The following is a 17633-nucleotide window of genomic DNA, read 5'->3' as shown; positions in this document are numbered from 1 at the left end:
AAAAAAATCATAATGCCAGACCACCTTAAATTCCTTCGCTCCTCTTCATCAGTGTCTTTGTTTTGCAAATGTGTCGATCAGCACAAGCAGCCTGCTATCCCATCCCCCACAAATACAGCTGAAGTGAGTCGCAAAATTCTCAGAACTCAAGTCTGCTTTACCTGGGTGTGCAGTGCCTGGAATTGTATAAGGTAAATAATGTATCGTTATTTGGAACACATGCATTTCATGTGTGTTCCGTGTCTACAATGATCTGGGTAAATTTAGGATGACAGGAAATGCGAGGCAAGAAATGTTGAACACATAACTAAAACAGAAACCTTTTTCATGTTATAGTACTAATTTCAAAATGTTGACATGAAGTGTATAATGTGTGAAGACTGAAGTCCAAATATTAAATAAACACTTTTACAAAAGGTACAAGTATAACAAAACAAGCGCGCTTTCATTCAAGAATATAACCGAAGAAAAAGAAATTGAGATAAGGCACGATGCTGACATGACTGCTTGACTGGTGCAGAGGTAAGAACTGCTGTCTCATAATCATGAGGTTTCGGGTTCAATCCTGGGTTCTTCCTGCATTTACCATTTTTTGTAGTGAGCTGCTCTTATTGTTACTATCATAGAATAAAAACATGCATTTGATTTGAGCTTTTAACAGCCGGTGTAAATTTATGGTACTTGTAAAGGTTAGTGTGTGTGTTTTTTTTTTTTTTTTGTTTGTTTTTAATATTCAGTTTTATTCTCTTATCACATTCAGGGCCTACAAAGCTCGCCACGGTATCATGCGAAGTTCTGTTTGCAATTGTTTTTTGAATGGCCTTTATATAAAAAACATTTATATGTTACTTATATAAAGGCCACATCAAATGTTGTTTACCTATATTTATCTTCCTACAGCGTAAAGTCACAAATAGACCGCAGAGCTTCCTGTGTTTGACCGACATAGGCATGCTGACAAAGTACATGTGGAATGCCACTTCTTATTTGGGGAAAAGATCAATTATGTAAAGTGTGGCGGCAGGTTCCACTTGCAGCTAAAGTCACTACAGTACGCAAGCAGTTCTGCACATTAGTGTTTAGATCTGGTAGTGCCATGCTGACGGTGTATGTACCCCAAAAAAAAGGCTGACTGCATTCTTGGTACCATTGCTCATGTACTGAAGTGTCTATAGCTGAAGGTGGAAGCTACTGTCGCACTTTATTTATGGTGCCAAACAGAGTCGTGTTGGGGTGAAGCAGTCTATTAGCCAGCGAAAATGACATGAAGAAGTTGCCTGTTATTATAGTTCTGGCTTTGTCCAAAAACGGTTTTATGACCACAGTCTCAGAAAGCCTTTCTCCTGTGAGATGACTGGGATCTTTTCCTAAAGAAGTAGTGCACATGTACTTTTTCAGCATGCCACTTCGATCAAACACAGGAAGCTCTGCAGTCTACTTGTGACTTTACACTGTAGGAAGATAAGTAAATAAATATAGGTAAACAACATTCAATGTGGCTTTTATATATGTAATATATAAATGTTTTACATATAAAGACCATCAAAAAGCATAATTGCAAACAGAACTTTGCACGATTACTTAGAGAGCTTTGTAAGTCCTGCTGTTTCATTGAAGGACGTTTGTGGCAGATTCACTGGCAGGATGACGTCCAACCTCTTGCTGCATCCAAACGATGCCATCTTTCGCCTTTACACCTGGTGCGGCTGCATTGTTCTTATGTGAGAGTGGACGTTTCTTGCAGGAAGGGCTTCTGTTCTCTTTCTCCGATGCAGAGCCCTCATCCTCATCTGAGTTCCTCTGTTATACCATGTCTTTATTTGAAAACTAGCAGTGTCAGATCGGTGGGAGCATGAACGTGAGAGAATATAACTGAATAATAAAAAAGAATAAATAAATGCTAACCTTTACAAGTACCATACATTTACACAGGCTGTTACACTCAAATCAAATGTATGTTTTTATTCTATAATAGTAACAATTGAAACAAGAACAGCTCACTACTCAAAATGGTAAATGCAGGAAGGACCCGGAATTGAACCCGCAACCTCTTGATTATGAGACAGCAGTTCTTACCTCTGCACTAGCCAAGCAGTTGTGTCATCGTCGTACCCTAACTCAATTTATTTCTCTTCGGTTATATTCTTGAATAATAGCATACTTGTTTTGTTATACTTTTACCTTTTGTGAAAGTGTTTATTTGATATTTGGACTTCAGCCTTCACACATTATACATTTCACGTTATTATTAGTATAACATGGAAAAAGTTTCTGTTTTAGCTATGTGTTCAGTAGTTCTTGTCATCCTACACTTACACAGATCGTTGTAGACACTGAACACACATGAAATGTATGTATTCTAAATGACGATACAGTATTTACCCACTTCAGTTCCAGGCACCTCACACCCAGATAAACAGACTTGAGCTCTGAGAATCTTCTTTGCGCCTTGAGCTGCGCCGGTGGGAGGGATGGGATAGCAGGCTGCTTGTGCGGATCGATACATTTACAAAACAAATGATGGTAATGGAGAGGTGTGAAGGAATTTGAGGTTTTTTGTAGGCTTCAAAGATTCTAGTGTTAAATTAAGGACTGATTGCTTTGCGGGACTACATAACTTTTTTGTAGAATGCAGCGTTCGTTATTAACCTGCTATTAATATTCATTGATATTGAATATTCTGTTGGTAATTTTAAATTATCAAGCACAATATTACACGGTACAGTACACCTGTGCAAGTGACATAATGGGAGTGTTGTTGCCTCCCAAATAAGGAGAACCTAGGTCCGCGTCCCGGTCCTCTCTGTGTGGAGTTTGCAAAGCGCTTTGAGTTTCATCGATTTCAAATATTAAACGTTTTTTCACCAAATAACCAAAACATGTAGTGCTAAGACTCAGCCTCTGTATACCTTCACAGTACCTCAAACCTGATCCAAATGCAACTTGTGCAAACTGCCACGTTTTTGTTTACAAAAAATGGGACTGCTAATCACAGACTTGGTGATGTAGAATGAACTTACGTTGCCTCAGTATGCAGTAGACCGGGGGTTCTCAAACTTGGTCTTGGGGTCCCACTGCGACTGCAGGCTTTTGTTCCAGCCAGCTTCTGTTTTTAATTGGACTCATGGGCTAATTAAGTGAACTGTTATTTTCCGGATTCTGTGGTTTGGGAATAATATAGAAATTAGAAAACTAAGTTTGCTTAAAACAAACAAAAAAAAAAAATGTTAAAATGTACTTAATAATGTACTGAATAATGTATTTTTTTCTTTTTAACAATATTTTCATCCTGGTTTTCATTGTACTTTTCCAGGTGTTCTAATTGTTTAATTCATTATTTACTAATTAGTGGGTCTGACACTATAGTTATAGCCTTTCATGATTAAGTGTTTGTTTGGGTGTCTGTTCTGCTAGAATTTAATTGTCATTATTAAGATACAATGAAGGCAGCTAACTGCACAGAGAAAGGGCAAAATATAACAAAATCAACAAAAGAAAGTTAAAGCATTTCAGTTTATAGCAAACATAGAAATTTCTAAATGTGTTATAAACATAAAAATCATGCTGATGTGCTTTTCTGAATGTAGAATAAGAGAAAAAAACAGCTAATTAAATGAGATTAGTGTAATCACTTGTTGTCAGTGATTATGAATCTGGTTGGACCAAAAACCTGAAGCCACAGTGAGCCCTCAGGACTGACTTTGAGAACTCCCTGCAATAGACATTATTTTTATGTGTGTTAGTCACTGTTATCACTTGTTATGAGTTTGTGCACTGATAGCTTTGATAGCATTGATAGTTCTTTTTTTTATTCTGTTAAATGCACTTTGTGAATACCTGGGTCATATATAATATGACCAAAATATTTATTTTATTTCAAAAGGTAAACAAAAAATTTGCTTATTTATATGCATTTTGAGATTGCAAAAGTGGAAAAAAACTATTGCTACGACCTCAGATTCTGTTCATTTACTAGGGGGCTCCGCCCCCTGCTCGCTTCGCTCGCCAACCCCTGGTGTTGGGAATGACAAAGAGCGTGATGTATGAATGAGATATAGAATAGTGTGACGGTGTAGATGATGCAAATAGAAATCAAACAATAAAGTGTGTGGCACAGTGTAAAGGTTTATTTGAAAATGTCTTTGTACACGCCGTTTAAGTGTAAAAGGTAATTCCAGCTCAGAACTTGTAAGGTCATTTAAGATGGTTATTGTTGTGATCAGAGTCAAGTTTGTCAGAGCTTAGAAAGAGTTGTGTCTCTCCAGGAAGTAATGGAATGACTTGGGTATTTATGTTTTCCACATTAATATTTTTTGGACATAATATAGTGCGTTGTGTTAAAAGGGGCATTTGGTCTAATGAGATTGCTGTTCCAAATGTCTCTGTAACTAAGTCGTCGCAGATAAAGGCTTGAGGAATTGTAATAATATGTGGCTGAAGTCCATCTGTATTGGTGAGTGTACCATCTCTCAGTTGTAATAAGCAATTGTTATGATCTGGTTCTGGACATCGTATCTTTTTTACTAACTGTATCTTTTGAAAGTAATGCCAACTGTCTGCGTATTTTAAGGTGCACTGAACAATAGCTGAGTGCATGGCATCTGGAAGAATAGCTAATCACTGTCTAAAATCTCCTCCTCATAAAAGTACCTTTCCTCCAAATCGAATATTATTATTCATAAACGTTTGTAGAAGTTTATGAATGGTGTTGAGTAAGTGACTTCATGTCATTGAACATTCATCAATAAACAACATTTTTTCAAGACGGATGTCACGTGCAGTGCCACCGTTAATGTTCATAGTGGATACCGATTTGTAGGATCTAATGCAGTTGATAAAGATTTAACTTTCAGGTACATCGTCAGTTATAAGCTTCTGTAGATATTCAGTATATGAATGTAAAGAAGGCAGTGTAATTTGACCCTTTTGACAACAACGTGTAAATGTATAACTTGTATTGCCAGTTGTTTCTTCAGGGAAGTGAACTGAATGACAATGATTGCAAATGACATTCATTAATCCGAATGAATTTTCCTGGTGTATGTTTTCCTTGTGCCGTTTGAGAGGCGCGTTGTTGCATGTGTAGTATTTGGGACGTGTTGTTTTGGAGCTGTAATCGATTTGCCTGTGCTGTGTGAGAAGCCCGTTGTAGCCTTCGCTGCCATTAACGTATGTCTGAGACGGGAGGTGTTTCGTTTTGAATCCGTGCCTGTTGCGATGCAGCACTTTGATTGATAGATTGCGTAATGTGGATCCAGGATGTAGATTTGTGCATATTTGCGTTGTTGATTTGTTTCAGGGTGCACTGTTCCAATGCGATGCAGTATTTGTGCACATATGCGAAAGCAGTATGGTCCATTGCCTTTTGGTGGCCTGATATTTACTCCGGTATATGCAAAAGCAAATGAACTATTGTAGGATCTAATGCAGTTCATAAAGTTTTTACTTTTAGGTACATCGTTAGTTAGAAGCTTTAGTTGAGCTTTGCGTTTTTGGAGTCGAGTCATTTTTTCTTTTAGAAATATGGATGAGTAATAAGGAGTATTGCACTCACTGTTAATATGGAGCCTTTTCTGCGGTTGAATGGTTAATAGTGCCTTATTGTAATGAGATCCACCTATGCTGCATAGCCGTCTATTTTGTTGTTTCTTTCGTGTTCGTGTGTTTGTTCCTGTTATCATTTCCTTTTCGTTTTGTACCCGTGACCGTGTATTCATGACTTGTTTCTTTCTCAGCATGCGAAATATGGATAAGTAATAAGGACGATCGCAGTCACTGTTAATATGTTTCCTTTTCTGCAGTTGAACGGTTAATAGTGCTTTATTGTAAGGAGATCCACCTATGCTGACACCTATGCTGTCTAGTGTGAAGGTGATGACGTTCACTTTCGAATATGTGGCTTTGGGTGTCACTTCTTATGGATGTGTGTGTGTTGAGGATTGTTGTTGCGCGAGCGTCTTCTTTCTTTTTGTGTTCCTGTGTCTTGTTTGAATCCCCCTCTTTGTGTGTGTCCCGTCCGTTGCTTGTAGGGTCTGTGGGGTGGTTTTGTGTTCTTTTTTTTGTGTTCCATGGGCTTGTTGAATCCCCCTCTTGGTGTGTGTCCCGTCCGGTGCCTGTAGGGGGGGGGGGGGGGGGCCTTGCTGTTTTGCGCGAGCCTCTTTTTTTTTTTTTGGGTCTAGTTTCGTGTGCAATGTGTTTCGTGCTTTGCTTGCGTTTGAATACTTTTTTATGTGCCTTTTCCTTTTTTCGTTGCTCTTTGCGCCTCATTTCTCCATTTTTCCTGTGCTCACTCCTTTTTTCTGTGGTCTTGTCCGCCTCTCGCGGCCCCTCATCCGCCTCTCTCGCCCTCTTTTGTCCGCCTTTCTCGGCTCCTCAGCCGACTCTCGCGGACTCTTTTTGCGCCTGCGCAGTACGTCTTTTTGCAGCTACGGCCCATTGCCGGATGTGCCTGCGTCCATCATCCGGTTTAGCATTCTCGGTTAGTAATATGGATTGCTTTTTAATGTTTATGCACTTTTTGATATGCCTGTGTCAGATGTGACCAAATTTTAAAGGGAAACAATGAATTAACATTACTTGGTTTTCAGTACATTCATTTGTGTTGGTTTAAAATTTATTACCTGTTGCTTACTGGCCACTGAAAATGTCTGGCTCAGCTAAATTTCTTGGTTTGAAAAACTGGCCCAACTGAATTTGTAACTGAATAGCCCTGAATTAGATATTTACCCGATTTAAAGAACATCATAACAAGCGGATATGCAGTTTACTGTCTTACTGGCCAAAGACCTCTGGAAACCGGGTGGGGGGTGGTTGGTCGATCTGAAGACTGCAGTATTTCACCCCTAGTTATATTGCACTGAATGGGTGAATCAAGACTCTGAAGATGGTGTTTAAATACTTCCACCAGAGCATACCATCATGAGTGAATGAAATGGCAGCCTGAACTCTGGTTCATATTGAAAATGGTGGTGCACGAAGTTACAGGTGTGAACCCTGCATTGTTCGCTCTGGGCATACAGTTTATTGATCCTTTGTCCAGGATAATTGTAGTACAGCTACTTTAAAGACTCTAAATCCCAGCACCCCTGGGGACCACCTCTATGCCAGATTGCTGTAGGGTTCTGTGCAGTTGTTACTGAAACGGAAGAGATTCATCCATTTATTTCCAGTTTCTGATGCAGATCTTTTGTTTTAACTGCTTCATTTGGTTACTTTGTACCACCTTGTCAAGAATTGTAGCTATTTCCATGATCTGTGTGTATATCCTTCATGATCTACATTTGTTTGTGAAGCTTTTGTGTGTGTTGTTTAACTTTGCTAGGATTGTGCTCCTTTCACCACCAGATTTCAATGTACCAAGACATGGTACATTAGGACAAAAATACACATTTATTCAGAATTGCTGTTCATTTGTTCATCGTCATTATCCACTTCTAGTTGTGTTGCTGCCATTGAATTTATTATGTTTGGGATTTTACATACCCTCAATGTGAATTGTTGAACAGTGCAACAGTGTACCAAACCAGTTTGGGTGTGTTCCTGGCATCCCTAATAAAATAAATAGCTTTTTGTACAGTATGAAGCTGAGCATTCCTCAGCTGCTGCAAATATGCTTAAGACTGAAACAGCATTTATCTGTGATGTAATTTGCGTTTGGTGGGTAACACGGGGCAAGCAGGCATTGTCAACATAATCCTTTATCTTGCAGCTAGCTACTTATTTACACAAAAAATATTTTTTGTTGTAGGATGTGACAGCAACAAAAGGAAATGAGTTTGAAGATTACTGCCTGAAGAGGGAATTGCTGATGGGCATTTTTGAAATGGGTTGGGAGAAGCCTTCCCCTATTCAGGTACATTTTTACAGCACTTTATCGCATTGGCCATCTGATCATCTGTTTAGATTTTGGCTTTAATGCCAAGGCACAACAATTTTAAATACTATACAAGTGTCTGAGCCTTTTTCTGAGGAGTTTGATACATTTGTTTCAAGTAATGAGAAATGTTTTTTGAACAGTGTAACAAAAAAGCTGATGAAATGATTATAACATGACATAACATTCTTAAACCTACTTATGTTTTGCATATTAAGTAGTTGTTGATTACACTTTGTTGTCGTTGTTGATTACACTTTGTGTCTTCAGTTTTTTTTGTGTAATTGTTTCCTTCCAGTAGCTGTTTAAAGTTTTCTGGAAAAACACTAATATTTGTTTCCTCAGTGTTTGTAACGAGAAAAAAACATTGGGGTCAAAATTTATACAATGCAAATCAATTTTAATAATTTTTAATTCTGTCTAAATTATTTCATTGGAATAACAATACAGACCAAGATGTCAAAATCTGTTCATTTTGCCCATAAAGTAAAAAATCTACCAGGCATTTTAAATCATGTTTTGGTATTTGATACTGACAGCGCAGGGTTTACTGTATCTCATTCACTGCATGATAAACTCCACGTAAAGATCTAGTTCCTTTTCCCCTCCATTGGTCTTTAGTAGGTCATCAAATAAGAGCGATTGAGTCAAGGACAAGCAATATTTCAAAATCATTGTTATGGTAAAAAAAACCTTGTGACTACTCTCACTATTTAGGTTTGCCATTTTGCTGTTTGACTCATTTTCTAATTGCACATAAACATTTTCATGAGTTTTCCCAGAAAATTTGTTGCAAAGTTCATTATTACTTCAATCTTAACTAACCAGCTTGGGGCGTCGCATCACACTTGTAACATTATATATTTACTTTACTTTTGAAATCGCTCAAAATTATTGATGGCATTAACGAGGTGAAACATTTCACCGTTTTCATTTAGATAAAGTAAATAGATCTAACAATTATTGTGTCTAAAGAATTTGACCTTGGTGCACATGATATACTGTATGAACAAAGTAAGTTCAATTATATCTCTAGTTACCCTGTACAGATTTGAGCACTTTAGCATGGATTTACCAGGTTACCAGATAATTTACCATGCACCAGTTAATTAAAGCAAATTTTGGGTTTCTAAATACTGTCTTCTAATGGCTGGTCCCAGTGTTGAATTCTGAGGGCCACCATTTCTAACTATGAATAGAGACTAGTAAGTTTTTTTTTTTTTTTTTCCTGATCTCTGCATTTTGATAATATTGTAATATTTATAAAGACAGTAAAATCAGAAAAGTTTTTGGGAGGCCAACTAAATTAAAAAACATGTAGAAAAGAATGCTTTAATCCTTTTAGAAGCCACACCTCGGTCTAAAATAATCAGTGGAGATTAGAGCATAATTTTGAGCACAAATTAATGCTATTTTGGCATTATGCTTTTTATAATTTCAGTTAAAATGCTGTTAATATTTTCTTAGTTTAAATTCTAAGAGGTAGTGCTGGGCGGTATGACCAAAATTCTATATCACGGTATTTTTCAAAATTATACCAGTTTCACGGTATACAACGGTATTTTTTTTTTCCCATGCATGAGTGGATGTTTACCACATTTTCCACTGCAATTACTGCAGTAGACTGGCTAAAAATAACCTATTTCACTGTCATGAGCATTGTACATTGTACAAAAAAACATTTTAATGTGCACACAAGTATTAATACAGGATTGCATGGCCCCATAAAGTGATAGTTTTCAAGGGGGTGGCACTAATGAAGAGAAGGAATCACATTGCATGACAGATGCAGTTAAAATATAGAACCTTTTTATTGAACAAATTTTGCAAACAACTTAAACTATAATTTTGACAACATATTTTCAACCATCAAAAGAGGCGTTTAGACTTAGTAAAATATCCAGATGTGCTTGTCAAAAGTTGTATTACACTGAACATGTCTTAGAAAAGGAATAAATAATAAATATATTTTGTAAACCAACTACACTTTCTGTTAATGTTAACAATCTCTGTCCACTGACACGTTAAAGTGACTTTTTAAACAACTTTACCATCATCCATCCATCCATCCATTTTCCAACCCGCTGAATCCGAACACAGGGTCACGGGGGTCTGCTGTAGCCAATCCCAGCCAACACAGGGCACAAGGCAGGGAACCAATCCTGGGCAGGGTGCCAACCCACCGCAGGACACACACAAACACACCCACACACCAAGCACACACTAGGGCCAACTTAGAATCGCCAATCCACCTAACCTGCATGTCTTTGGATTGTGGGAGGAAACCAGAGCGCCCGGAGGAAACCCACGCAGACACGGGGAGAACATGCAAACTCCACGCAGGGCGGACCCGGGAAGCGAACCCAGGTCCCCAGATCTCCCAACTGTGAGGCAGCAGCGCTACCCACTGCGCCACTGTGCCGCCCTTTACCATCATTATACTGCATAATATTTAAACTAATAAATAATAGCAATAAAATAAATAATAGTATTATTACTGAAAGTTGCACTATTACTTCAAGACTTCAAGCCCAGGTGCATTACATAGTATTCACCAAATAAAAATAAAATAAAACAAATGCAACTTGGTGATGATATCTTTACCAACTGAACCATCATTTAGGCAAACTGCATTAATATGGACCTTGCTTCAAGCTAAGTTACATATATACATAAATAATAAAACTGCAACTTGCAATTTATAATGCTATTTGTGGTATAGCCCTACGGAAGCGTATTAGGGCCACGGTGAAGAAAAAAAAATATGGACATAGGAAAGAAAAAAACAAACTATATGTCAAGAATAAAGTCGACATGTTGACTTTATTCTCGACTTTTCCACTTTAATTTTGATGCTTATGTCGAGAGTAAAGTCGACATTTCCACTTTATTCTCGCAGTTTATGTCAAGGTTAAAGTTGACATTTCCACTTTATTCTCAGTTTATTTTATAATTAAAGTAGAATGTCATAAACTAAACTTTGTCCTAAAATCAATGTTTAATTTATTAGATTTTCTCAAACCCTGTCATAAGTTAATGTAGCACATTAAATGCTTTGTGTTAAGTGTTCCCCGACCTAGTTGTTAATCACTATGCTTCTTAAGCTGACTTCCTCTGCACTAAGAGGAGGCGCCAGCAGCGATCACCTCACAGAATCCATTCACTTCATGATATTCCTGCTCTCTGAAAATTTAGAATGCTAAGATAGATTATATATATATATATATATATATATATATATATATATATATATATATATATATATACTTGATATATACTTGATATATATATACTTGATATCATTTTCAGGATGAAATGCATTAAAGCAGGTATTAAACAGGCACGGTAGTGAGGCGGTAGTACTGCTCCCTCACAGTAAGGGGTCCCCGGGTGTATGTCCAGTGTAGAGAACTTTATGGCAGGTGTGACGAGGCTCCAAAAAACTGGATGTATGAATGGGTATCACACAGGTTTAACTTAAATATTGTGTAAATGTTGGGTTTGTGATCTGGTGGTCTGGATGTTCTTCTGAGCGGGCTTTCTTTATTGCATGCGTGCTGTCTGTCTGACGTACCAAAACCCCAGTTCCTATCCTTCCTTTTTCTTTCTCCACATAACCAGTCACCACACGATAAACGTCTTTGTGAAATTAAAACTAGTTATAAATTTAGCCCACGGAGTGTTCAGAACTTTAAAAAAATCTTCGTTATACATGTTTAATTATGCCATCCATTCAGGGTTGTGCCCATCCCAGCAAGCATTGTGTGCGAGGCAGGAGCACATCCTGAACGAGTCACCAGCACATCGCAGGGTGAATACGAGCAAAATATACACTAGCAGGGTCAATATAGCATAACAAAACCCCACATCCTACATGACTTTGAAAGGAAACTGAAGCATGCTGAGTAAACCCACCAGAAAAACATGCAAATTCAAGGCAGGGTACACCCGAGACACCCTTGCTGCGAGGCAGCAGTGCAGCCGCCATGCCCCCACATGATTAATACATGCTTTAATGCATTTCATCATGAAAATTATATCAAGTATTTATCTTGGCATTCTAAATGTTCAGAAAGCAGGAATATCATGAAGTGAACGTATTCTGTGCTGTCAGTTTAAGAAGCACGTACCGATTTAACGTGGCTCAGGGAACACTTAACACAAAGCATTTAATGTGCTATATAACTTATGACAGGATTTGAGAAAATCTAGTAAATTAAATATTCATTTTACGATGAAGTTTAGTTTACGATGTTCTACTTTAATGACAAATTACGAGAATAAAGTCAACATGTCGACTTTAATCTTGACATAAACGGTGAGAATAAAGTAGAAATGTCGAGAATAAAGTCAACATGTCGTCACACTATTACAAAGTACCCAGGTACATTACACTGTATTGAAAAAAAATAAAACAAGTACAACTTGGCTTGCAGTATTATCCAGTAGTATAGAAACAGTATTTTCACATTTGAACATAATGGTCCACACCCGACCTTTTAAAACCAAAGTATCTCCAGGCAACGGATGTGACTCCTTTTTTTGGGAAAAGTTCTTCTGTGTCATCATGTTCAACTTTATCGTCAGCTATAGCTTCAGTTTCGGAATGTTCTCTGTCCATTTTCACCACACAATACCTACACTACTGCATGTACTCCGTTGCATGCCTATTTAGCGGCGTAGCAGTGAAAAAGGTCCCCCCTTGAACAGTTCCCACTGCACCACGTTCCGAACGTCGTTTAGGCAATTTAAACCGGTTTTGCAGTATAAGAAAAATCCATATCATAGCAAAAATAAAAAACAGTTTTTGGTATGAACCGGCCCAGCACTACTAAGATGCATAAAAAGTGATCAAAATGAAGTAAAAGGATTTAATTAACTGTTAAGTCTAGAAATAATTAAATCCAGAGTATGAATATATACATTTTTACAGGACATTTCCCAATCTAAACAAACTTCACAGAATCAGAATGAGTGTCTTTTGTCCACAGTTATGCAAATATTAAACAGGGCTGTGGTGTCAGAGTCAGAGACAATTTTGGGTACCTGAAGTCGGGGTCGGAGTCGGCAAAAATGTACCAACTCCGACTTCTGATAAATTTAAATTGTAGTGAAAAAAAATAAATGTCCAATTTCACAAACAGTAGTCATAATTATGTACTTCTCTCATGTAAGAATAAAGCCCAGTGCATAGTTGTGTTACTACTAGTGTGAAGTTCAGCTGAGCTATTATATAACCTGATATTCACATATTGTAATGTGGATTATGGTACATTACAAAAAGTGTTTTCATTTTATTTCAGACTGGGGAGCTCTGCCCCCTGCTCGCTTCACTCGCCCACCCCGGACTCGCGGGACATATAATACTGCTCGCGTTGTGAGGTTGGCGCAAGCGCACGCTAAGGAGATGCGGTTGGATCAGCTGTTTTAAAAAAAAAAAAAAAAAAAAAAGTTTTGAACTTTTGCTGCTGGTGAGCTGTGTGCTCTGCTTGTTGTGTTGCACGTCGATCATTTAACACTAGAATTACCAGAGCCTACGAAAAACTCATAGATCTGGCCCACCTTAAATCCGTTCGCACATCTCCCTCAGCGTCTTTTGTCCGGTAAATGCGCCAATTAAGACAAGCAGCAAGCAGCCTGCTATTCCATCCCCCACCACCGCAGAACGTGCACAAAGTTCTCCCAGCTCATGCCTTGATTCATTATCTGGGAGTGAAGTGCTGGAGTTTTAGAGTGGAAATAATAGATCGTTATTTGGAACACATGCATTTCATGTGTGTTCCGTTTCTACAATAATCTGTGTAAACACATTGTTAAAACAGAAATGTTTTTCATATTTTAGTAGTAAATGACAAAATGTTGGCATAAACTATATAATGTGTGAAGCCTGAAGTCCAAAGATCAAATAAACACTTTCACAAAAGGTTCAAGGATGATACAACAGCTTCCGTGGCGTAGCGCTAAGATTTGCTGACTTGTAATCAAGAGTCCCCGGTTCGATCCAGACTGCCTCCTATATTTGCCGTTTTCAGTAGTGAGCTGCTGTTATTGTTAACCCCTTAGCCGCCCTCTGCCGGATATAACCGGCATCGTTGTTTTATTGCTAACGCCATACTGCCGGAATTATCCGGCACATTTGCCTATGGTTATATGAATGCCTGGCGCGTAGTATAACTGACGGTTTGGCGTGGGTATTATTACTACATTGTATTTCGACAACTCTGTGGTTGTTTTGGCCGGTTATGTGACGTGATTCGGAAGTGACAGCTGTGAATATGGCGAAATGTAAACTGACTTCAAGTGAGGCTTTGCAGGCGATTTTGGACAATTCTGATCATGATTGTAGCAGTTCTGAAGAAGATTTTAGCGACAATGATGAGCAGCAACGTGCGCTGCATGATACTGTGAATGAAGACGCATCGGATGACGGCGATGAGTGGGTGTATCCCCAGCATCTCAACTGGACTGCTGCCCGTGGTGAACTACCTTTTCTGCATCCGTTTGAGGCAACGTGTGGCTTTACTGTTGATGTAAACAATTACACTGCTGAGCAGTTTTATGAGCTGTTTGTGTCACCTGATTTGATCAGACGTTTTGTTCATCAGACAAATCTGTATGCAGCACAGTTTATTGAGAAAAATCCCAATTTACCTCCACATTCCCGTGTTCGTGCTTGGGTAGACACTGATGAAAACGAAATGAAAAAATTCATTGGGATTTTGATGTTGATGGGAATAATTAGAAAACCAGATATTGAGATGTAGTGGTCTACAGATCCTATGTATGCAACACATATTTTTTCAGCTATCATGAAACATAACCGATTCTCTTTGCTGCTGAAATTCTTTCATTTGAATGACAACAGAAATGAGCCAGATAAGAAAGATCCAAACCGCGACCGCTTGTTCAAGCTACGTCCTTTGATTGACCATTTATTTGAAATATTTCAGTTGCCCTACATGCCAGGACCGTCAGTTGCAGTTGATGAAAGTTTATTGTTGTGGAAGGGCCGCTTACAGTTTCGACAGTATCTACCATTGAAAAGGGCACGGTTTGGTATCAAGATGTTTTGCTTAGCTGAGAATTCAGGTTACATTTATAGATTTCGTGTATACACTGGCAAAGAGGATCCTAGGAGTAGTATTTCAGCAGTGTTGCCAGATGAATGTAAGGACTTTGGACTTTCAGAGAAAATTGTTGTGTACCTTGCCCTACCACTATTGGACAATGGGTACACCATTTGGATGGATAACTGGTACTCCAGTTGTATGTGTTTGCCCATTTCTAGAACTTGCACAACATTTAGTGGTCAATACTGCTTGAATAAATGTAAAAAAGTAAAAAAACGAAATTGTTCAGATTTCGCCTGGCGTGGGGAATATTTAGGGAGTTGGCGGTTAAAGGGTTAATATTATACAGTACACACATACATTTGGTTTGCGTCTGTAGCAGACAGTGTACATTCATAGGACTTGTAAAAGTTACCTTTTTTTTTTCACTTTTATTCTCAGTCACGATCACAATACATACTACCACCCTAGGGACACCACTCACATCTACAGTTACTCCCAGTTTCAAATAAAAACTAACAGCATCAGATCCCTAGGGCGGTCTTTTTTACTACTTGGACATGGATTTTTACGTGCCGAGACTCGTCTATTCAAGTAGTCAACTTCAAGCGCTGAGAACAAATGCCCGCGCCGGTGTGGTTCACTATTTACCTGACAAGGTAAGAAGGTGGTATCGTGGCAGCAGAGCCGGAGCTAAGCTAAAGGCTAAGCATCTTTCGAGAAAGTGGTAATACAAGCCTTCGGTGCCTTCTGTGATCCTGGGAAATGTGAACTCGCTACCAAATAAGATTGACGAACTGGCTGCATTGGTGAAAAATGTCAGGACCTACAAAGAATGCAGTTTGTTGTGTTTTTGCGAAACATGGCTAATAACCAGCATCCCAGATACTAACGTGGAGCTACCCGGGTTTAGTACAGTTAGAGCGGACAGAGACGCAAACACCTACGGGAAGCGTAAAGGAGGAGGACTCGCTCTGTATGTAAATACAAGGTGGTGCAACTCTGGACATGTAAATGTCAAAATCTCCACTTGCTGCAGGGACATCGAACTGTTGGCCGTAAGTCTGTGTCCCTATTACTTGCCCAGAGAGTTTGGACACGTCATTGTTGTTAATTGTTTACATCCCTCCTCGAGCGGACGTGGAGATAGCGGGTGACATCATTCATTCCGCTGTTGCTAAATTACAAACGCAGCACCCCGAGGCGCTTGTGCTAATCTCTGGAGATTTTAACCATGTGACGTTGGACAAAACATTACCTGCCTTCTCCCAGTATGTGGATTGTAACACCCGGGGAAATAGGACTATTGACCTACTGTATGCAAACGTTAAAGACGCATGCAGCGCCACCCCGCAGCCTGCGCTTGGGAAAGCAGATCATAACCTGGTTCTGCTTCAGCCTCACTACAAACCCAGAGTGAGGGAGCTACCTACAACCACACGTTCATTCAGGAAGTGGTCCCCTGAAGCAGAGCAGGCTCTGAGAGACTGCTTTGGAACTACGGACTGGGATATCCTGCAGGGATCATATAGTGAAAACATTGAGGAGGTTGTTGACTGCACTACTGACTACATCAACTTCTGTATGGACATTGTAGTTCCAGTAAGAAAAGTACGCTGCTATGCTAACAACAAGCCATGGATTACAAGTGACATCAAGGGCCTTTTGAACCAGAAGAAAAGGGCTTTTAAAGGTGGTGATCAGCATGAGCTCAAGCGCGTGCAGAAGGAACTCCGAGTCCAGCTCAGGGCGGTGAAAGAGCAGTACAGGAGAAAGCTGGAGCAGAAGTTGCAGAACAACAGCATGAAGGAAGTGTGGGACAGGATAAAGATCGTCACTGACTGCAGCTCGAAACGGGGTGCCACCCTAACCCACTCTCACCTCGGGATACTCCACCCTCCACCCATCCTTCTGCTGATACCAGCATAGGAGAGAGTTTCCCCTCACCCACAATTACAGCAGCCCAGGTAAGCAGAGGGCGGAGGAGACTTTGTGCCTGTCCAGATGGAGTATCGCCCCGACTGCTGAAGGCCTGTGCGCTGGAGCTGGGGAGTCCTCTACAGCTCATCTTCAACCTGAGCCTGGAACAGGGGAGAGTCCCCAGGCTTTGGAAAACATCTTGCATCACCCCAGTACCAAAGGTATCACGACGTAGTGAGCTGAATGACTTCAGGCCTGTTGCTCTGATGTCGCATGTGATGAAGACCATGGAGCGGCTGCAGCTTCACCACCTGAGGCCACAGGTCCGCCACGCCCTCGACCCTCTGCAGTTCTCATACCAGGAGAAGGTGGGAGCGGAAGATGCCAGCATCTACATGCTACAACAGTCCCTCTCCCACTTGGACAGAGGCAGTGGTGCTGTAAGAATTATGTTTCTGGACTTCTCTAGCGCCTTCAACACCATCCAACCTGTGCTCCTTAGGGACAAGTTGACAGAGATGGGAGTAGATTCATACCTGGTGGCATGCATAGTTCAAAATCTTACAGACATATCTCAGTATGTACGTCTCGGGAACTGCAGGTCTGATGGGAGTAGATTCATACCTGGTGGCATGGATTGTGAACTATCTTACAGACAGACCTCGGTATGTGCGTCTCGGGAACTGCAGGTCAGACATTGTGGTCAGCAACACAGGAGTGCCACAGGGGACTGTACTTTCTCCAGTCCTGTTCAGCCTATATACATCGGA

General features: G+C 39.7%; 1 protein-coding gene across 3 annotated transcripts in view; it reads left to right on the top strand.

Moving 5' to 3' along the window:
• LOC114668158 (probable ATP-dependent RNA helicase ddx6) overlaps positions 1-17633 on the top strand; it is an 81273-nt gene that overhangs the window by 36671 nt on the left and 26969 nt on the right. For all 3 annotated transcript variants that reach the window (XM_028823794.2, XM_028823795.2, XM_051920597.1), the window contains one exon: positions 7748-7852. In XM_028823794.2, coding sequence (XP_028679627.1) covers positions 7748-7852 — 105 coding nt within the window. The remainder of the gene's footprint in view (positions 1-7747; positions 7853-17633) is intronic.

The sequence above is a fragment of the Erpetoichthys calabaricus genome, chromosome 17 (assembly GCF_900747795.2).
Source record: "Erpetoichthys calabaricus chromosome 17, fErpCal1.3, whole genome shotgun sequence".
Classification (NCBI taxonomy): domain Eukaryota; kingdom Metazoa; phylum Chordata; class Cladistia; order Polypteriformes; family Polypteridae; genus Erpetoichthys; species Erpetoichthys calabaricus.
The sequence above is the reverse complement of the archived record's forward strand: the minus strand, read 5'-3'. Positions and strand labels throughout refer to the sequence as shown.